At 36.3% G+C, this 23282-nt stretch overlaps 1 protein-coding gene across 1 annotated transcript; it reads left to right on the top strand.

Annotated features, from left to right (window-relative positions):
- The first annotated feature begins 20718 nt into the window (after positions 1-20718).
- LOC122021419 (receptor-like cytoplasmic kinase 176) lies at positions 20719-23158 on the top strand. Its single transcript, XM_042579539.1, has 6 exons — positions 20719-21008; positions 21316-21641; positions 21758-21893; positions 22013-22155; positions 22249-22372; positions 22625-23158. The coding sequence occupies exons 1-6, from the start codon at positions 20945-20947 to the stop codon at positions 22975-22977; spliced, it is 1146 nt and encodes a 381-aa protein (XP_042435473.1). The 5' UTR covers positions 20719-20944; the 3' UTR covers positions 22978-23158.
- Positions 23159-23282: the final 124 nt, after the last annotated feature.

Genomic DNA, 23282 nt, shown 5'->3' with positions numbered 1-23282 from the left:
TCTGGGTCTTCCGCTCCAGCTCCACTCGCTTGGGTGATCTTGACCATCCGGAATAGAGCTCACCCGAACCCAACTTCTGACCTTCTCGAGCAAATTTCTGCTCCGACTTCTCGTCCCTCGTCAATGCTACGCGCCTCCTCATCCGCCCACGTACTCTTCCACAGCACCTCGTCCCTTGGACGTACTGAGCCCGTCGGCTCTCTCCCGTGTCGTCCTTCTTGCTAGCTGTGTCTTTCGCTCGACTCCCTGTGCTCCTAAATTCATGCATAATTAGACACTAGGGTTAAACCATAATAGGATCTAACCTGACTTGGTTGATCACATCAAAACTACCACTGGGTACTTGCAATCTCCCCCTTTTTTATGTGATCAAACCCAAGTTAAGTTAGGGTAAACCACAAACAAATAACAGTTTATAATAATTTTTTTTGCAAGTAACAAAAAAAATTGCAAGTACAAAAAAATTTAAAAATTTGTACTAACTACCCTCCCCCTAGACTTAATCTTAACTACTCCCCGTTTTGATTACATTAAAAATAGGCTACTTTTAAAATGACTTTAGAAAAGTTTAATTTAAAGTCTAAGGGAAAAAACATAAAAGGTTAAGCTTCAAAAATTCTGATTTTATAAACAAACTCCTTTAATTGTTGAGAAAATTTAACAAGGGTTGAACAAAAAGTTGAATTTTAGGGAAAAAAATTACTTTGTGATAACTAGTTTATAGAAAATTTTCTAACGAAAAAAAAAATTCATAAAAAATTGTTTAGATTAAAGTTTCATAGAAAAATAAATTTTAACCATCAGAATTTTACTAATAGAAATTTTGACAAACAATTTAAAGCATTTTTATAACTGCTGAATGCTTAACAGTTAGTCAATTAAATACTTATTTCAATAATTGGCTTCCAGGCTGTGGCGAGGCACTAGGCCTTCTTGGTTATTGGAATAACAATCACTTTCTAGACAAAGCTTTTTAAAGAAATCAAATATTCAATTTTCTCTCTAAACGCCCTAAGAAAAAAAATTAATCTAAGTATTATTTTAGAACTCAATATAAATTCCTTCCTACTGGATTAATCAATAATTTTTTAGGAATATATTTCTATAATATTTTCCTAATTTGACCCTTATAATATTTAAGATACCAGTTAAGTCCTGAAAATTTTCTAAATTTAGAAGGAATAAAAATATGAGCATACACGACTTTTCAAATTTTCTATTTCCTTTTTCAATTTTTCATTTTCTATTTTTACTTTATTGAAATCTTCTAGTCTACAAAAACCAGCTAATGTTGATTTTAACTCCTTATTTTCTTTTTCTAACTTGCGGCAATTTTTCAATAATATTTTTATAAATTCAAACATTTTATCCAAAGGTAGAGATCGTACCTGATTTATCTTATCGATCTCGTAATTTGAAACTCCCCCTGAAGTATTGCTTTCTTCCAATGTCGCTCCTCCTTCATCGATGCTCTCGATGCTCATTTCAGATGTGCTTGCTTTGTCTTAGACTTCTTGGCGGCTTTCTACTAGCGCGAGCCCGATGAGGACTTCTATCTCCGATTCAGATGACGTGTCGTCCCACATCGCCTTTAGATTATACTTGGGTCGGACTGGCTTCTTGTTCTTTTCCTTGTCCTTCAATTTTAGGCAGTTATCTTTAGCATGCCCTTCTTCATTGCAGTGGTAGCATCTTACTTTCCTTTTTCTTTTTATACCCTACACTTGATTAAATTTATTAGATTTAAATATTTTTTAAAATTTTCTTACCATGAGTTTCATTTTTCATCATCGAGAGAAGATTCAGAATCTCATTCATCCTTTTTTGCCTTTAAGACAATGTTGTGCTTTGACTCCTTCTTCAGATATGCATATCTTGTTTCATGGACTTCAAATATTGAAAATAATTCACATAACGTACTTAATTCTAGATCCTTAGATATCTAATAAGCATCTACTAATGATGCCCATTCAGTAGTCCTAGGAATGCGTTAAGCGTGTACATTAGTGAATCTCGGTTGCTTACCTTTTCCTAAGATTCGTGAGTCTGGTGATGAGCTCCTTTATTCTTGAGTAAAGTTGTACAATGGTTTCGCCTTCTCCTAACTTGATGTTGCTGATCTAGTTCCTAAGTAGATCCCGTCTCTTGAGTTTTGCCTCTGAGGTCCCTTCGTGTAGTTCGAGGAATTTCTCCCAGAGCTCCTTGGCTGACTTGTAGGCTCTGATCCAGTTGACTTCTTATGGCGGTAAGATGTTCAGCAGATGGAACTCTGTTTTGTCATTTGCCACAAAGTCGATTTATTTCTTCTTTGTTTATTGGTATTCTTCTTTGCCCTCAGGTGCTACAAAACCAAATTTCATAATTAAAAGTAACTCAAAATCTGTTTTAAAGAATACCTCCATCTTTTTCTTCCAGTTCGTGAATTCCCCCTCAAACTTCGGTGGGTATATACTTGGTCCGGCCATCTCATGTGCTTCGTTTGATGGTAGTCCTCCTTAAGTGACATCGTTCTGATACCAATTGTAGGACCCTTGGCGGCCGACTAGAGGGGCGTGAATAGCCCTGCACAATAAAAACAACTTTCCTCGAACTTTATAGCTTAATTAAACTAACACTTGCATAAAATAAGTTAAGAAGCAAACTAAGAGTAGAGGCACGAAGGGGTTACTTGGTTATAACCAAAGAGGTTGTTAATCCAAGGAAGATGAAAAGCTCACTAAAATATCTCCTTCATGCAGAGAAGCCTCTTACAGTTGTTGAAGCACTCAATTATAGAACAAGACTACAAAGTAATTAATTACAAGTGTTGTTCTGAACCATTGGGACCAAGGTTATATTTATAACCCTGGTCGAGGCACCTGGAAGGGTTCCAAGCGCCTCTAAGGGGATAAAACTTTATCCTTGTTATAACGCAATGCGCCACATTACGTTTAGCTAAATTTTTTGGTCTGGGCGCCCGAAGTCCGGGCGCCTGGACTAAGTTTGGGTGCTCGAGACACGTCCAAGCGCCCCGGACTTGGTCGGGGCACCCCGGACCGAAAAATCAACTTTTTGTTGATTTTCAATCCTGGTCTTCCGCTCCATTTCCTCATGCATTGGTCCGGGTCTTCCACTCTAGCTCCGCTCGCTTGGGTGATCTTGACCATCCGGAATAGAACTCACCCGAACCCAACTTCTGGCCTTCTCGAGCAAACTTCCGCTCTGACTTCTCATCCCTCAGAAACATCGTGCGCCTCCTTGTCCGCCCGCGTACTCTTCCGCAGCACCTCGTCCCTCGGAGGCACCGAGCCCGTCGGCTCTCTCCCATGCCATCTTTCTCGCTAGTTGTGTAACGACCCAATTTTTCCCATTTCAAGTTCTAAAGGGCCATAAAAATATTTGGAAATGCCTTTAAAATATTCTAGAGATTTTTAGGAATTTTTAGAGTATTTTTACGTAATTTTTGGAGGTCGTTTAGTATTTTTACAAAACCAAAGAAGTTTAAGCAAAAAGTGTTGGAGAAGAGGTTCGAACCCGCGACCTCGGGTCGGACCAAACCAAGCCAAACCGGCTTGACCAGCTGGGATAAGAGATTTATGTTAATCTCAAATAGAGTTAAATAAGGTTATAGTATAGTTGAGTTATATCCGATTACTTATAAAAGGAAATAAGTTTTGGGATTTTAGAAAACCTAACTTCTTCTCTCTAAATTCTTCTTCGCCTTCTCCCTCGCGACGGCGCAAGAACTCTCGGCGGAAACCAGGAGCAGCTAGGGTTGGAGATTCCGACGCCGGTGAAGCTTCCCTCCAACCGTCCTTCATCCACGGTGGCTGTTCCCGACGGAGAGAAGCCCGAGAGCTCAGAGGACACGCCGGAAAAGGGATCTACCTAGCCCTAGAAGTTCCCTTCCCTTCTTCTCAGTTGTAAGTGCAAGGACAAGCAAAGGTAAGTACTACTCACCTGCGGTAGGAGTTGTTTCGAGTTTTGCTTCGATTTGTTGGCTTTCGGAATGGAAATAGTATGGATTTTGAGATCTATGGATTTCTGCCGTGAGTTTTTGAGGAAGGATTGGGTTTTGATTGTCTTTTGCCAATCTAACAAAGCATGATTTGAGCTTGCGGGATTGAAGTTGTGTGGGTTCTTGATGTCAATCGAGTCCTGCCGTGAGCTTTACAGGGAGATCCGAATTTTGTTTAGATTAATTAAACTTGTAGTATGATTTGTGCCAAGTGGCTTTACCATTGGTTTCGTTATACAGTTAAGTAGTTTTTTGTGTTACCTAAGCCGCTAGCTCCTTATACCAAGTAGATTTTGAGCATTTCTTACATAGAAATTCTATTTCGAACTCCTGTTGAAACTGGACAGCCTTAATATCAGCTTATAGTTGTCTTTTAAGCATGCCTACAGCCCTTAAATGTAGTATTCGTGTAGGTCTAATTGCTGCCATAAATTCCAGCAAATGGATTTAGGGTTTTTACAACATGATAAGAAGCATAAAGTTGCATTCTTTTACTTTTATTGCAGCATGCTAAAAAGTCTAGAATTAGCTTCCTTTTTACTATATTTACAGTATGATTGGAATCACTAAAGTAGCATTCCTTGCCTATTTTTACAGCATGAATAGAATCACTAAAGTAGCATCCTATACCTGTTTATTACAGCATACTTAGAAAGCCCAAAGTTAGCTTCCTTTTGCTTTATTTCTAGCATGATTAGAAAGTTTAAAGTAGTATGTTTTTGCCTATTTTGTATAGCATGTTTAGAAGATTAAAGTAGCATGTTTTATTCTATTTTTCAGCATGTTTAAAAGCCTTAGAGTAGTCATCCTTGCCATGTACTTACAGCAGGGTTAGAAGCCCTAAAGTATCGTTCTATACTTGTTTTTACAGCATGATTAGAATCATTCCATACTTGATTTTACAGCATGTTTAGAAGCACAAAAATAGCATCCTTTGCCATGTTTTCACAGTATGATTCAAAGGCTTTAAATTGCTTTCTTTAGTTTAGTTTATAACATGCTTGGTTAGTTGTAATCCTACACTTGTTAGATATATCTACAGAATTCTAATAAGCTCTAATAAAGGATTATGAATAGTGTGAGTAAAGAAAAAGACCAAGGTCTAGTTAAAAAAAGAGATAACAAGTAAACTAAAGTAAGAGGCTAGTACCCGACATCCAAGAGCTTGTCGTTAAACAAATCCAGGTGACCATTTCCGAGGTCTTGGCCCTGGTAGACCGAGGTCTGCTCTTTTAGGATTGGTGGCTCGCAACCCCAACCTATTAGGGAACGCGCATGAGATGGTACTAAACCTGGGCCCAAAGAAAAGAAAAGTTAAGAAAGAAAGAAAGAAGAAGTGAGTAAAAGATAGGAATTAAAAGATTAATTTCTAACACAAGGATATAAGAAATGAAATAAGTTCCAAGCTTAGAATAAATAAGAATGGTTAGTTTTCTTTGATTCTAAGTTTACATTGTTAGTTTCTTGTTATCCTGCTTGATACTGAGTATGATTTGTATTCTGTTCATTTTCTGTATACCATGAGCACATGCAGATAGCTTTATTATTTCAGTTTCAGCACTTATGCATTTCATTTATGCATTTCGAGTTTTGTGAGATAGATTAGTAGCGTTTTCGCTTATAGATCTTGTCTTCTTTCCTCCTACTGCAGATAAAGGAAAAGCTAAGATATGAAGGGAGGCGACAGGGTGGTGGTGATGACGGATGTGTGTGGTGACTGAACTATGGAGAGGTCCAGAGGGGACTAGCAAGACTTATTTATTTAGAGTTTATGTCTAGTTTATTTTCCTTATTTCTGTTATGAAATTATGAGTTTATGATTGAGTTTGATGTGCATTGTAGCTTATTATGCTTCATTCTGGGAGCTTGAGTTTAGTTCATGTTGCTAGATTAGTTTTTGATTATGATATGATTTATTACTGCGTGGTTGTGAATAAATTGTGATCCAGCCGCATGTGGCTGTGTATATATCTTGTGTATTATAGATTTGGTCACCGGTACAGGGGAGACTCTGCCGAAATTTTTCGGTAGGAATTTCTCTGAACCGTGATAAATCTAAGTGTCGCTAATAATAGCATAAGTGACACTAGTAAGTAGAGTAGGAGTTAGGTAACGGTCGCCCTTAGAGAGTAGTAGTAAGAAGGGTGGTTGTTACAAGTTGCGTCTTTCGTCCGACTTCCTGTACTCCTAAATTCTTACACACTTAGACACAAGAGTTAAACCACAACAGGACCTAACCCGACTTGGTTGATCATATTAAAACTACCATGGGGTACTTACACTATGGAAGACTTTCACTGCGTTTGTAGGATCTTCAGTAACAAGTAAGAAGCAATAGTCCTTTGCGATAGATTCATATCAATTCTTCGCTAGCTATTTTTTTATTTTTCAATACTACTTTAAAGATTAATGATTAGCTAGATCTTGTTGTAGATGCGTCCTTTAGTTCCTTATGGATTTATCACAATTCGAACATGACTTGGCATAACCAGTTGATGTTTAGTTTGATGACTTGGAAAAGGATGATCTAGGGCACCCAAGGGACCACATAAAAGGAGAATCAAGGTCATAGCTTTGACAATAGCTAAAGGAGGCAAACTATGTAAATAAAAGAATGAAGTTGTAAAGGAAAAACTTTTAAATGATTTGTAAGAATTGAGTGACTAGTATTTTGGTTTAGTAGATTCTTAAGTGTAAGACTTGATCAATAAATAAAGTATTTTAAAATTATAATCAATGATTAGTTGACTAGATGTTAAACCCATGGTTGACCGGTGTACTTAATCAACTAAGGAGTTAACTCACATTGATCACGGATAAAATATTTCTATTCGGGATAAGTTGACTAAGTCGTTGATTGAGAATTAAGTTGATCTAACTTTGTAAGGCACTTTCTGAGTAGATTGTAGGTCGTTCACCTTATATATGTGTTTTTATATGTTCATATACATGATGTATTTTCATATTGGGTGAATTGCAGGTCATTCATGTTAGTGCAGTTGATACTAATAATCTAACTTAGGTTTTAATGTATGACAAATGGTTAAAGTTAGACTGTGTTGATATATAATGCTCTTACCAAGTGTGCAGGACTTGATAGGTCTGGAGGACCTGACACCTGGCTGGAATCTAGTTAGGTATGTTGGATATGATAGCTAGTGGGAAGTCCAGATAGGTTTGGAGAACCTAATATCTAGCATGAAGTCCAATTGGGTCCGCAGGATTTGACAACTGATTGAAGTCCAATTGGGTCTACGGGCCTGACAACTAGTAGGAAAATCTAGTGGGTCAAAGGAGAGTCGAGCGATTCTGCATGGTAAATAAGATAAGTTACTAGAGGAGAGTGATCCAATGAGGACGAGTCTCAGTTAGAGACTTGACACATTAGTCCACCTTAGATTCAATTTTAAATGTCTAAGCTGAGACCAAGACTAGATCCTGTCATCCTGATCTGAAGGATAGGATCTAATTAATAATGCTTATAAATTATGTTAACTCTATTTTACAGATTTTATTATTTTTCTATACATTAATATATCTTTGCAGGAGTTAGAAGCAAAAGAAGCCTCAGATATTATTCACCCGAGGTGCTTCAGTTGGATTGGAGGTGCCTCAGAGCAGCTGGGTAAAGCCTCTATGGTAGTGTGTCAAGGCACCTTAGTGCTAAGGAGGTGCTTCAATGCATAAGGTGCGAAGGCGCCTCAAGGGGAAGGAGGTGCCTCCCCACTCGAATAAGGATTGCAGCCTCAAAGGATAAAGCCTAGGCAAACTGAGGTACTCCAGTGGGAAGGAGGCACCTCTGTATGGATAAGAGTCGCTGTCTTCGATAAGGATTAGATCAATCGAAGGCACCTCAAAGGGAAGGAGACACCTTGAATCATCTATAAAAGACAATGCCAAGTTGTAGCCAAAGCACAACTTTTCTATACACTACAATGCTCATGTTGCTTCTCCGTCTTCGTGCCAACACTCTGCTACTCTGTTAAGACACTACTCCGCCCAGCACCTGAGCCTGATCCAGTGATCTACAAAAAGTGTTGGGTAACAAATTTATTGTTAATTCTTTAATTACTTCTTAGATAAAGTGTAAAGTTGTTACACTTTCTCTGATCTTATGTATTTGATTTACTCTTTCAGTAGTTTTCTAGAAGAGAGATATAGTGAATTGTTCATCTATATGGTTCGAGAGATCATGAGTCTTGGAGTAGGAGTCGTCGAAAGCTCTGAACCAAGTAACTGACTTGTGTTCTTGTCTTTCAATTACTCGCAATTTATTTTTCGCTGCATACTTTAGTTTACGAGAAGATTTTTTTTAATGAAAAGTTTTAACACGCGATTCACCCTCCCCCCCCCCTCCTCACGTGTGCTCATTAAACCTATAATTGATATCAGAGTGGGGTCGCTCTAAATTGGTTTAACAGCCATTTGAACAAATTTTTATATGATTTCAGTCTTTTCATTAATAATCAAAATCGGTGCAATTACCCCTTCTGATTAATTTTTTTGCTCGTGCTTTTTTTTGTTTTTCAAATTTGGTGCAACATCACTCAATACTTTTCTCTTTACTATTATTCTCCTGCACTACTTACCCCAAGACCTAGTTTGAAATTTATGTAAAAATTTGAGCTTTTATAATTAGATGACCCAAATCGAAGGATATAGAACCGCTCCCCCCCCCCCTGCGGGCGCTCTTCAACGGGGACAACTTCCCATATTGGAAGAAGTGAATGGAAGTGTACCTAAAAACCAACATCGACCAATGGTTCAGTATCTGAAGAGGATATACGACCCCGATCAATGACAACACCGGAATTCCATTTGACTCAGAAAAGTGGAATCCGGAAATGAAGAAGAAAGAGCAAGTTAACTTGAAGGCAATGAACACAATCCAGTGTGAACTCACAAAGGAAGAACTTAACCGCGTCAGACCACACAATAATGCAAAAGAGCTATGGGGCAAACTCATCAAACTACACGAAGGAATAAATGATACTAAGGTAACGAAACATGACCTCCTCTTAGATCATTTATTTAATATTAAAATGCAGGATGGGGAGACAGCAAACTAGCTACATACAAGAATCAAGGACATCATCAACGGACTCCATATGATTGGCCACCAGATGGAGAACAGAGATATTATAAGGTACACCCTAAACTCATTTCCCCAACGCACTATGGGCATCGATAGTAAATACCTATAAAGTTTTAAGAAATTTATCCAAGTTAAAATTAGACGAATTATTCTATAAACTAGAACTGCATGAATAAACTAACTCCAAAAAAACCGAGAAAGGTATTGCTCTTCTAGCAAGTTTCTCAAAAGAAGTTGTTGGGGTTGCAATGTTGCAAACATAGTCCCACATTGAAAACACATGGGAAAGATCATGGGTTTATAAAAGAAAAGATATCTTCATTGGTATGAGGCATTTTGGGTAGAGCCCAAAAGCAAAATCATGAGGGCTTAGGCCCAAAGTGGACAATATCATATCATTATGGAGATATTTAAATTCTTTACGATCCTACAATTGGTATCAGAGTCCAGAATGTCAAAAGGTTTAACCACTGACTGTGCACAAGGGTTATGGTCTGATTGAGCCATGTGAGTATAATATTGACCTCGAATAAAGAAAGTGGGGGCTCCTATGTTCAGATCAAGAGGACCAGACACCATGCAGGAAGTCTTAGTTGTGGCTAGGTAAGGAAGTCCTAGTAGGTCGGGTGGACCGAGGGGCAAGAAAACCTGGTTGGTCGAGGATCGAACATGGAAAGCCTTGGGGTTGCAATGTTGCAAACGTAGTCTCACATTGAAAATACATGAGAAAATCATGAGTTTATAAGAGAAAAGATATCTTCATTGGTATGAGGCATTTTGGGTAGAGCCCAAGAGCAAAACCATGAGGGCTTAGACCTAAAGTGGACAATATCATATCATTATGGAGATATCTAAATTCTTTTCGATCCTACAGAAGTAAATACCAGAACCCAACTTAAACCAGGGACTGAGTCTGACTCAGACTTAGACACCAAAGACTGAGTCTCACTCAGACTTAGACCAAGAAGAACACATAGTGAACTTGGTAAGGAAGATATTCACTAGAAAAAAGGACTTCTCCAAGAAAGACCTACAGAAAATGGTCAAGTCTACTTCCAACAAAGCAAATGTCACGTGCTATAGTTGCAACAAGAAATGATACTACAAGAACGAGTATCCAAATCAATACTAGTCTAAGAAATCAAAGAAGAAGAAGGCTCTGCAAGCCACTTGGGATGAGTCATCCTCTGAATCAGACAATGATGAACCAAAGCAGAACTATCTCGCTTTGATGGCTACCAAAACCAAATCATGACAACGAACTAGACGAAGAAGGTGTGTCCGAAAGCAAATCGAGTCACAGATCCATATCCATTTCTGAAGGTTCTGATGAGGTAGAATCTCAAATTATCTCTAAATTCTTTAAAATTATTTCTTGTTTAAATAGAAACTAACAAAATTGAAAATCAATTAAATGTGATCCTTAAGGAAAACTAACACCTTAAGGAACAACTAAAATTAGATCAAACAACTAAACCAGTTCAATCTAGAAATTCAACTCAAGTTGCAAAACTTGAGGAAGAAATTTCAGCTTGAAGGGTGAAGTTGAAAAATTAAAAGAATTATTAGAAAAATTCATAACTAGATCCAAGTACCTGGATATGATGCTTAGATCACAAAGGGCTATTTACAATTGATCTGGAATTGGATACAAATCTAGATCAACAAATAAAACCTTTATTTCATTAATAACTCAAAATAAGAAACTAACTAAAACTTGGGTTCCGAAAGCTTATTTGACTAAACAAGTAGGATTGAATCAATACTATATACCAAAAGGTCAAATTTATTATGTAAATAATAAAACAAAAATTCTATGATTCAAGGGAAGTCACTAAGTTAGTTGGGACATCAAAAAGATAAACTACGTTGTTGGAAAATTAGGACTAGATTAAAAAGATAATTTGACTCTTGCCCAACCTAGTACCAAGGTGGGGCGAAATAATAGTATGTTAGGGAATCTTGGTATAGGGAGTCAAGTGGGGTAAGGCGTACCCTTTTTGATATATTTAGCCAAGTGGGACTAATCAAAGCTATCTCACCACATCCTAGACTAGTTAAACTAGAGTTTCTCAGTAAGTTGATTAAATGTATAATTAAATGTTCGTTGCTCCGATACCCAAGAAGGTCCCTGTGCATTACCACTACCTGGAAGCCAATTTTTGAAATGTGTATTTAATTAACGGTTAAACCTGAAACTAACACAAAGTCAAATTATGTTCAAAACTTATTTAACTCATCTCACAAAACTATATAATTACATTGGTTGAACAATTAAAGCAGGTGAGATGAAAAAGGATATTCAAAATTTAAATTTTAAAACTCAAATTTTAAAAACTCAAATTTAATTAAAAATGAATTTCAAAATTTCACTTAACAATTTATTTTCAAAATTTAAATTATTCTCAAAATTAACTTTAAAAAAATTATTTTAAAATTTTACTTTAAAAATTTATTTTAAAAATTAACTTAAAAAATTATTTTAAAAATTAACTATAAAAAAATATTTTATAAATTTATTTTAAAATTAACTACAAAATATTATTTTAAAAATTAACTTAAACAAATATTTTAAAATTTTACTTTAAAAATTAATTTTAAAAATTTTATTTTAGGAATTATTTTAAAAATTAACTTTAATTTTTTTTAGTTTCAAAATTAATTTAACTTTAAAAATTATTTTCAAAACTAATTTAACTTAATTATTTTTAAAATATAAATTAAAGTGAACTTAAGTTTTTTTAAAAAAAATCAAAATATTCTGAAACAATAAACTTAATTAAATTTGTGAAATCAACCGGTTAGAGATCCCTTAAACTAACCGAGGCGCTTCTCATTAAGACGATAACTTTTCTACTCAAAGCCAAGTGAGGCGCCTCATACCAATGCAAGGGCCTTCGTTCAAGTCAACTGAGGCACCTCCCTTCAATAGAAGCGCCTCCAATTCTAAAATCATAAATTCATAGAAGTGATATGTCGCCTCTGTTCACACCACCACCAATGAGAACATAGGCACCTTCCTTATCGATTCTCCCCTTTTTTTTCCTCTTTTCTCTCAAGGATTTCATCTTTTTCACAAGATTCAAACACCACGTCTCCTAGGTATAACTTTTAACCCAATTTTTCCTTTAAATAAAGTTGTTTTTGGATTTTATGTACTATATATATGCTTGTTTAGGAAAAAACGGATTCTCAATCCGCCTTCTACTACGGGGATGATACCCCCTCTAAGGATAATAGATTCTCCACTGAGACATTAAGGCTTAGGTTTTAATGCATACATATGTACCTCGCAAAACTAGGTATCTATCTAGGTCATATTTTACTAGGCATTGCATGGACATTATAGAAATAATTGATTATTATCAACTTGACAAATTAGTTTATTATAGTTAATCAGTTAACCTAGCTCTCTGTGCTCATTTTTATAATAATTTGGTTAAAATTGATGATCTTACCTATTCTACTAGAGTAGCAGGGAATGACTTTAGATTTTCACCTATAGTTCTAAGGGATAACTTAGGACATAGACCATCTAGTTGTCCCTTTCTCTGCTACCATAGTAGAGATTTGCCCTTTGGTGAGCCCTATTCTCACATTACATTAGATATCAATCATCTATATTTTTTGGGTAGAGAGGGTTCCCACAGTGACTGCCTTTATATCACTGTCTTTAAGGGTAGACGGAGTCCATACCGCATGTATTCTATCTATTACATCTAGGGATGTTGTCACCATCATACCATCACATTCATTCTTCCTTTATATCACTGTCTTCATATCACTGTCTTTAAGGGTAGACAGAGTCCATACCACATGTATTCTATCTATTACATCTAGGGATGTTGTCACCATCAGACCATCACATTCATTCTTCCTTTATATCACTGCCTTCATATCATTGTCTTTAAGTTTTAATGCATACATATGTACCTCGCAAAACTAGGTATCTATCTAGGCCATATTTTACTAGGCATTGCATGGACATTATAGAAATAATTGATTATTATCAACTTGGCAAATTAGTTTATTATAGTCAATCAGTTAACCTAGCTCTCTGTGCTCATTTTTATAATAATTTGGTTAAAATTGATGATCTGACCTATTCTACTAGGGTAGCAGGGAATGACTTTAGATTTTCACCTATAGTTCTAAGGGATAACTTAGGACTTAGACCATCTAGCTGTCCCTTTCTCTGCTACCCTAGTAGAGATTTGCCCTTTGGTGAGCTCTATTCTCACATTACCTTAGATATCAATCATCTATATTTTTTGGGTCGAGAGGGTTCCCACAGTGACTGCCTTCATATCACTGTCTTTAAGGGTAGACAGAGTCCATACCACATGTATTCTATCTATTACATCTAGGGATGTTGTCACCATCATACCATCACATTCATTCTTCCTTTATTCTTTGCGCTAGAGGTTAGATATAGATATCTCCCTGCACATGTTTCATAACATTTTGCATGCATCTAACATCATCACTAAGGGTAGGATCCATATGCCCTACTATCATATATTGACTTTTCTATTTTATGTTATATGCCTAGACATTACCCAGGGCACACTCACTCCACTGAGTGAGTATAACATTATAGGTCAAAGGCAGTTTGGGCTAGTTCATATAGATGTAGATGATCAGGGGGTCTATGTTGGAGAGGGGTGTTCCACCACTCTAGGCACTCAAGCCAACTGAGGAGGTAATGCCTGAATTTACTTTTTCCAAGTTATTCGGTTCCAACACTCCTACTTCCCTATCTCTGGATGAGAGAGTTGCCCGTCTAGAGGAGTTGTTCGACCATATAAAGTAGTTTATTCACAGTCTCTACGAGGATGTCACTACATCCATGTCCAGCCTCCATGACGAGGTCGCTGCATCTATGTCCAGTCTCCACGACGATGTCACTACTGGATTTCAACGGACGAAGGAGTTTATTTCATCACTGCATCCACCTATTGACCAGTTCTAGACTTGATTTATGGATTATGTAGACATACTTGTTAATGGTGATTTTGGATATGTATTGACTTGATTTTATTACTTATTTACTTACTTGCTCAATTAGGAATGTCCATAGTAGACTAGGACTTACTATATTTTCTTTTAAAAGTCTATTTTTAAAATTTCTAAAAAATTTAGGTGTTCTTTGCAAAATTGTTTCTAAAATTTTAATAATCTTTTTCAAAAACTTCGGATGTGTTTGGTTTGCACGTTTTTCATTTTCATTTTTTGAAAAATACGCGTTTTTGAAAAATGATATTTGGTTTGTATTTTCAATGTCTATTTTCTAAAAAAATAGATAGCATTTTCTGAAAAAATAGAGAATGATAAAAAGTCATTTTCTATTTTCTAGAAAATGCGTGTTTTTTAGAAAATGAAAATAAAACATGTGTAAACCAAACACACCCTTCATTTTTCAAAACTTATTAAAGTATTTAATATATTTTTATACACAAATTATTACCCTTTTTCTAAAAATCAACAAATTGATTGGACTTACCCAAGTATGAACACTAGAATCCATGTTCCTATGGATTTACAAGCTTTGACATAAGCACCTAAGGCTTAACTTGTTTGGGTATTTTGAAAGATAGAAAAGTAAAAAAAAAAAAAAAGTTGGACATTTAATCTAAGGATTTTTTCTTAAATGTTTATTTTAAACATAATTTTCTAGGAACAATAAGTTTTCTTTACTAAAATCTATTATACTTTTGAAAACAACGCTTTTAAAAGTTGTTTTGAAAAACTTTTCAAAAGTTTAAGTTTTTCAAAGTTTTACACTTAAACATGTTTCCAAATTCTATGTTTTTTTACTTAGAAAATTTTGTTTTAAGGAAATTTTCACAAATTTTAGTTAAAGAGATTCAATTTTTTTAACTTAAAACATGTTTTTTTAAAAAGCTCTAATACTAATAACTTTAATTATCAAAATGTGTCTTTTAGTGTTAAAATTTTGATTTCTTTTTATCTATTTAACCCATGTCATGTATTATTTTTTGATGTATGTAAAAGGAGAGGATGAGTTAGATACACAAATTGAAAATCATAAAAAAGATACAAAAATAATAATAACATGAATCTGAAATATTTTATCTAACTCTAACCTACATGAATCTCAAATATTTTATCTAACTCTAATTAGGATTATCGTTAAATAAAGATTATTAGTGTAGTTGATACTAATAATCTAACTTAGGTTTTGATATATGGAAGATAGTTAAAGTTAGATTGTGTTGATATCTAATATCTTACCAAGTTTGTAGGACTTGACGAGTCTGGAGGACCTGACACTAGGTTGAAATCCAGTTCAGTCTATTAGACCTGATAGTTGGTGGGAAGTCCAAATAGGTCTGGAGGGCCTAATATCTAGCATGAAGTCTAGTTAGATCTGCTGGACCTGACAGTTGATCAAAGTCTAATTAGGTCTGCGAACCTGACAATTTGGCAGGAAGACCTGGTGGGCCAAAGGAGAGTCAAACGATTATGCATGAAGTCTAGTTAGATCTGTGGGACCTGACAGTTGATCAAAGTCTAATTAGGTATGCGAACCTGACAATTTGGCAGGAAGACCTGGTGGGTCAAAGGAGAATCAAACGATTCTGCATAGTAAGTGAGGTAAGTCACTGGAGGAGAGTAATCCAGTGAGGATGAGTCCCAATTAGTGACTTTAGGCGATGATCCAGCTTAAATCCAATTTTGGAAGTCTAAGATAAGATCAAGACTAGATCCTGGTATAGAGGATATGATCTAATTAATAATACTTATAAATTGTACTAACTTTATTTTATAGGTTTTATTATTTTTCTGTGCACTAATATGTCTCTGTAGGAGTTAGAATTAAAAGAAGTCTCGGATACTGTTCACCCGAGGTGCATCGATTAGATTGGAGGCACCTCTGAGTAGTTGGCGAAGTCTCTGCACTGGAGGCGCAGAGGCGCCTCAATGCAGAAGGCACGAAGGTGCCTCAGGTGGAAGGAGGCGCCTCCTCGCGCAGATAAGGATTGCGGCCGCGAAGGATAAAACCTCTGCCAACCGAGGCACTCTAGTGGGAAGGAGGTGCCTTCGTGAAAATAAGAGTCATTGTCATTGGCGAGGATTAGATCGACCGAGGCGACCTCCAAGGGAAGGAGGTGTCTCTGATCATCTATAAAAAATAGTGTCGGGCTGCATCCAAAGCACAACTTTTCTATATGCTACAACGCTCATTTTGTTGCTCCGTCTTCGTGCCAACACTCTGCTGCTCTGCTATGACATTGCTTCACCCAACACCCGAGCCTGATTCGGTGATCTACAAAAAGTGTTGGGTAATGAATTTATTGTTAATTCTTTAATTACTACTTAGAGAAAGTGTAGAGCTATTGCACATTCTCTGATCTTGTGTATTCGATTTACTCTTTTGGTGCTTTTCCAAAAGAGAGATATAGTAAATTGCCCATTGATACGGTCTGAAGGATCGTGAGGCTTGATGTATGATTTATCGAAGGTTCTGAACTAAGTAATCGACTTGTGTTCTTGTCTTTCAATTACTCGTAATTTATTTTCCGCTGCGTACTTTTAATTTGCGAGAAGTTTTTTAAAAAAAAGGAAATTTTTAACACGTGATCCCCCCCCCCCTCTTCACATGTGCTCATCGATCCTACAAGTCATCCCATGTATATATGATACATCTCTTTCGAATGGATTACAGGTTGTTCACTAGATTTACATATGTATAGGTGCATACATACAATATATATTTCGTTGCAAATGGAATGTGAGTCGCTCACTCTCATATACGATGTATCCTTCTTAGGTGGTTTACGGGTTATTATATTTGATATGTTTGTATTAGATAAATTATGAGTCGTTTATCTCTTGATAGGTGTATTACTTGTCGTTCATCGTCCTCGTAATAAATATTGTTGAATGTCGGATAAGAGAATACTATAATATGTAAAATGCTGAATGCATGAAAAAAAGGGGAATTGACAAAGGTAGTTAAGAAGAAAAGATTGAATGACCAGAAAGAAGTATATATAATTAAATGGTGCTAAAAATATAAATATATAAATTATGAGCTTTTTATTATATTTTCATGCACTTCTTTCGTTTCTCTATTCGTTTCTCTACTTTATTTACAATTGATGTATACTCTCCTTTTTCTTTAACCTTCAGATTTACATACTTAAGATGATTTTTGAGATAAAGTTGGATGATTGCCTAGAGATGATCAACAAAAGTTATAAAGATAATTTTAATAAAGTCCATCCCGTTTATTTTGTATTACATAGTTTGGTTGTTTATGTATTTTGCTATTTTAGTATTTTCCATGAGACTGTGTGTATGAGATCAGAGGGTACAGTGGAGTTGTGCGTTTTGCATTGTTCTATGTGATTTAATAAAGTGTTGCAGATTCATATTAGCCTGGTGTACCAATATTCTCGAATATTATTTATGATTTTATATAGAGATAAATATTATCTTGAGTAGGGACGCTATCTCTCCTACCGGCATGAATCTTTGGGTCGCGACAAACTTGCTATTGATTTTGAAAGAAAAAAAATATCGTTTGAAAAAGATTTTATCCGATGGAGTCAATTAAAGAGTTTGACTCAATTTGAATGGTCTTTATAGTCAACTAGATTGTGGATAAGCCGACTGGAGATAATAACATTATGATCTATTAACGAAAAATAATTAGTCTTATTAACTATTTATAATTAAGGATGATTAATTTAGTTCTATGAAAATTTTTTATTGATTATCAAGATAAATTAAAAAGTACACACAACAGTTAATCTAAAAACTCAATATCCTTTAATTACACCTCCTATTTGAAGGAAAAAAATAGCTCGAAGGTTCGATAATGTGAAAGCCATAATTCTCAAACCATTTCATAACTCCATAAAATTTTCTTTTATTTGTTTTCAATGCTCAACTTCAGATTTATACCTTAAGTTTTTAATCTTTTTATTTATAATTATTAGGTTTTTTTAATCTTTTACATAAATAAATTTTATACGAGATTTCTCTACTTCTATCGAAGAAAAAAGTAGTGAGTTCTCCGTCTTAAGAGTTCCACGTCGATTCTAACAATCATTGGTTAATCACAAACTAGAATCAAAAGGGAAAATGATTCAATAATAAGTTGCCAAGTTGAGGTTAATCAATGTACTAGCATGTCTTTTCTCATATTTTAGAAATGATTAGTAATTATCAATGATTTATCTTTTCCGTATTAATTTAGGGATGAACTGACGTTAGGGGAGCGAATCATCTTTGTTACCACATAAGTTGAGGTTAATCAACCATCACTTAATATAAAAGTCAACAATAGGATTAGCAACGTATAACCTTTTATAAAAAATAATAGTTATCAACTTCATTAGTTTGAAAGCATAACCTCAAAGTGATACTCCAATTCATGAACGTTAATTGATTGCTCGTAATTCAATATCGGCCCATTAGTTGATGGGCTTGGGCCTTACAACAAGCTCCATTTGGGCTTCCAATTGGCCCAAGCCAATTTAGATTTTATTGTGGTTCCATTAGCATTCTATCAAAAGAAACGTCTAGATGTCTAGAAATTTCTACTTATCATTCGTTTGAAGGTGGTTTGTTCGATCATACAACAAATTTTGATATCATCAGTTAAATTAGGGAAGTGCAAATGGTCATGGGGACAACTCAACATTCTATACCTCCCTCGTGAAGATCTTGGGCGTGATGTTGGGCGTGATGCGACGAGAACACTGGGGTGAACGATATCGTCTTTTGCCACTAGATTGAGTTGAAAACCATTTTTATCTGCAGTCACGTTAATTCTTGATGGCTCATTAATGCCATGGACCAAAAGGCACAAAATACCGATCGATCGCCCATTAATAGACACCAACATCTTTGGATCTCTCCTGTGCTCCTTGTCGGAGCCATTATTGTAGTTTGACCTTTAATCCTTTGACCAAAACAACACCATGCAAGATCCCCAACCTCATCTTCACATGCGACGGTCAACGCCCTCTGTCACGTAGGCTGCAGCTACCACATGGCGGCTCCGACCTTTACAGAGTTGCTGTTGGATCGCAAATTAATTAACTCGATTTTGTTCATTTTCTTTTCAGGAATCACATTAATTATTAAACTTAAAAAGACGACCACAAAGGGCGGTAGAAGTCAACGCTGGGAGAGGCATCACGTGAGGACGGACAGAGCAGCGATGGCGTGTCGGCTTGTCCTGTCCGTGCCTGCATGCAGTCAACGCTCACCCATGCCCCATGCAGAGGCCGCGCCTGCGTCCACGTAGTGTGAAAACTGATACAAATCTCAAAAAGGTCCAACGCCCTAAGATCCTCCTTAGATTTTGTCGCATCTCAGCCACAACAATACTCAATTAATTAATTAATATTTAATTAAATTCAATGTTAATTTTGATGCCACTTTTCGCTCAATTATTAAAATGTTAATGTATTATTAATTTATTATATTACTGTGATATAATTTATATAAAAAAACACGCATTTAGATAATCTACAACGAGGTCTTCATGTCGACCTTTTGACTTTTGTATCATCTATTAGGAATCCCAAACTTCTTATTTTTTTTTTATCATATTTATTAATTTATAGCATCCAAACGATCATGAACTAAAAATAAATCGTATCATATGTTACATGAGTGTCCTAGATGATTTATACTGGGTGTGAAATATCTCATTTATTATCTCACCCCTTATACTGGATGATACTCTTCATAATTTATTCCCTTCAAAAAAATATAGGACCGTAAAAATAACGATTTCATCATATTGCATAAGTAATTTATCTTAGAGCTTTGATATAGCGGTCAAATGAATTAATCAGACACTTATGATTTGAATCTCAATTATTATGCATTATAGGATTTTTTTGTTTTTCTTCACTTCTCAATTATTTGATAGTTGGAATATGAGGTTAAACTGTCTATTCTAGGATTAGTCCGAATTGCATTGAAGATTAGGATAAGAAGCTTCTTTTATTGAGCTTAATTTTATTTAGGATCATATTATTTTGAATAATGAGCATATGCTAAAGAGACACTTAGTCTTCCATTCCAAAATAAAATTAGGGAAAAGAAAAAGTCAAGGAATACCAAACTTCATTGGCTCCTTTTGCATAAACAAAATAAAATTATTGTCTTTTTCTTGTGTTTAAACTATTGATTTTTAGGGAGGAGTTTGACTTATTAGACATTTGCTTTCAAAGTTAAGATGTTTTTATTAAATCACTTAACCTTTGTTATCTACTTCATTGACCTCTAATTAAAATCATGTTCAAACCACTTTATTTAGGAAGGGCATTTAACTTCTTGGATATAGCAAAGCGAAACTTAAGTAGTCAAAAATGAATAAACTAATGTGATAATAAAATATAAAATAAATTATATTATTTCACCAAACAATTATTTACTATTTTAAATGGTGTGACAATTTTTTTTTAAAAAAAATATTTTGACCATGAAATGGTTAGAGAATAGAAAAGGATTTTGTTTCCTAGAGTATGAAAAATTAATCCCTTATTCCTTACAAGAAAGCTGCCACCCTACCGGCACTTGTCTACAAATCTGTGAATACCAAACAAGTTGCAAGTTGTTATTAATTTAATTGAGACCTCGCTAACCTTTTCAGTAGCTTGCCATTGCGGCGCATAAAGGTGTCACCTTTCTCTTCTTCCTCCCCTCGCCGGTCGACCCAAATCCGCTCCTCGCCGCCGGCGAGTCTCCAAGTCGGCATCTGGAGCTTAGCAGCTCTGCATCTTCCTCAATTGGGCTTCATAGCTCCTGAACTCGGAGAGCCCAAACCGGATCCTTTTGGGCTTTGTGAAGCTCGTCCGTCGATGGGAAATTGCTTGGGCACCAAGGTCAAGGCGGAGAACGCCTCCCCCACCGCCTTTGCTTCAGGTACCAAGCTCCGCCCCTCGCCCTTCTCGCGGATTCGAGCTATTTAGGAAGCTTTGGTAGGATCTCAATATGCGTTTCAGTCAATGCATTCTTGGGGCTACTTTTTACGTGTTCTTCGTGATTCTTTCAGTGGGTTAATCGAAAGTTGATGTTTTCGCTTTAACTGATTTATCATTCAATCGATGTTTGGTTTGGAGTTGTTATTTGATCAAGCGCACTGCCAGTCAGTCAATCCGATCCCCAATTTCACATCGTACGTCTACAATCTAGCTAACCTAGGAGGCGTTGTATTTGGTTGGATTCATAGGAGGAGAATCTGAGCATAGCTCCAGGAAGGGGAATGTATCGAGCGCTTCGAGCAGCAAGGTGTCTGCTTCCTCTTTGCCTTCAACTCCACGAAGTGAGGTCGATATCTTGTCGTCTTCGAATCTGAAGAGCTTCACCTTCAATGACCTCAAAACCACCACCCGGAACTTCCGGCCGGACAGTGTGCTTGGGGAGGGAGGTTTTGGCTCAGTCTTCAAGGGCTGGATCGATGAAACCACACTTGCAGCAGCCAAGCCTGGGACTGGATTGGTCATTGCTGTGAAGAAACTCAACCAGGAAGGGTTTCAGGGTCACAAGGAGTGGTTGGTGAGACTCTTCTGTCTTTTTTCCCCCTTGATTTCTCTTTGTGAATTTTGTTTTTCCTACTATGTGAATTTGGTATAGATTGATACTCAAGTAAGAAACTACTTTGAATCTTGTAGGCTGAAGTTAATTACTTGAGTCAGCTGTCTCACCCAAACCTCGTAAAGCTTATCGGATACTGTCTCGAGGATGAACAAAGGCTTCTCGTGTATGAGTTCATGCCTCGCGGCAGCTTGGAGAATCATCTTTTCAGGAGTAAGTTCTTTGTGATCTATGCCATCTGTCTTTATTGCAATTCTAGCCTTGTTCTTTATGTGTGGCAAAAATTCTTAAGAGATTACATTTGCTTCTTTTTGTTTCTGGTTGCAATTCAGGGAGTTCATACTATCAACCGCTTTCGTGGAATATCCGGATGAAGGTTGCCCTTGGAGCTGCAAAAGGACTTGCTTTTCTTCATAGTGACGAGGCAAAGGTCATCTACCGTGATTTCAAAACCTCCAATGTGCTTCTGGATTCTGTATGTAGTTCATATATTGATCCTTCCATTGCAATGCGATGTGATGTATATTCATTCACTCAGTTTGAATGCTAATCTTTCTTCCTTTTGCAGGATTACAACGCAAAGCTTTCTGATTTCGGATTGGCAAAAGATGGGCCATCTGGGGACAAAAGCTATGTCTCTACAAGGATCATGGGGACATATGGATATGCTGCTCCAGAGTATCTTGCAACTGGTAATTTGTTTCGTTTGTTAATGTGTCTAGTGTTTCCGGTCATGTCCTAGTTACGGTTTTACTAGTCGTCCGGCATGTTGATTCTTCGTTCTAGTCACAATAATTTCAAATCACTTTACCAATATCAGAGATATCAGCAATGCAAAATGTCTACTTATTAACACATTTGTTTGTTATATTTGGTGTCAGTTTAACTTTGGCACTATAACTTGATACATGTACTCGATAACTGATTCACTTGAATTTTGACAGGCCATTTGACGTGTAGGAGTGATGTCTATAGCTTCGGAGTTGTTCTTCTTGAGATGTTGGCCGGACGACGAGCCATTGACAAGAACCAACCATCAGGACAATACCATTTGGTGGAGTGGGCAAGGCCTTTTCTCATGAGCAAGAGAAGTATCGCGAACATCATGGATCCCAGATTGGAAGGGCAGTACTCAGCGGCTGGAATCCAGAAGACGGCTCTTCTTGCACTGCAGTGCATATCTATGGAAGCAAAGCGGAGGCCAACTATGGATCAAGTAGTGACTGCTTTAGAACAGCTTCAAGATGCTACAGACATAGGTAGAAGTTCAAAGACCAAGCTGAAGTCAAGACGATAGAGAGCAAGCACCAATTACCCCGTGTCGCCTAGCCAGAAATGAGTTGATCGCCAAAGGCCCTTAGCATTATCGTCGAGTGTATTATCTATTTTTGTAAATATGTTGAGAGTGTTACTCATATGTCTGTTCTAAATGGTTGGTTTCATCCCTATTGAGCTCTACAAGGTTGATTTGGATATAATTCGCTGCATTGATTTACTGTGGGCATGGTTGTTCCTTGAGTTAATGGGCAACAAATTATGTTTTCAATTTCAGCTCTGACAAGAAGATGAATGAACATAGCTAAATGAATAGTGTGAAAAACA

The sequence above is a fragment of the Zingiber officinale genome, chromosome 9A (genome assembly GCF_018446385.1).
Source record: "Zingiber officinale cultivar Zhangliang chromosome 9A, Zo_v1.1, whole genome shotgun sequence".
NCBI lineage: Eukaryota > Viridiplantae > Streptophyta > Magnoliopsida > Zingiberales > Zingiberaceae > Zingiber > Zingiber officinale.
The sequence above is the reverse complement of the archived record's forward strand: the minus strand, read 5'-3'. Positions and strand labels throughout refer to the sequence as shown.

Coding starts and splice junctions, on each gene's coding strand:
- LOC122021419 (XM_042579539.1), top strand. CDS start 20,945: ATGGGAAATTGCTTGGGCACCAAGGTCAAGGCGGAGAACGCCTCCCCC. Junction 21,894..22,012: donor GGAGAATCATCTTTTCAGGA/GTAAGTTCTTTG, acceptor GTTGCAATTCAG/GGAGTTCATACTATCAACCG. Junction 22,156..22,248: donor CCAATGTGCTTCTGGATTCT/GTATGTAGTTCA, acceptor TTCCTTTTGCAG/GATTACAACGCAAAGCTTTC.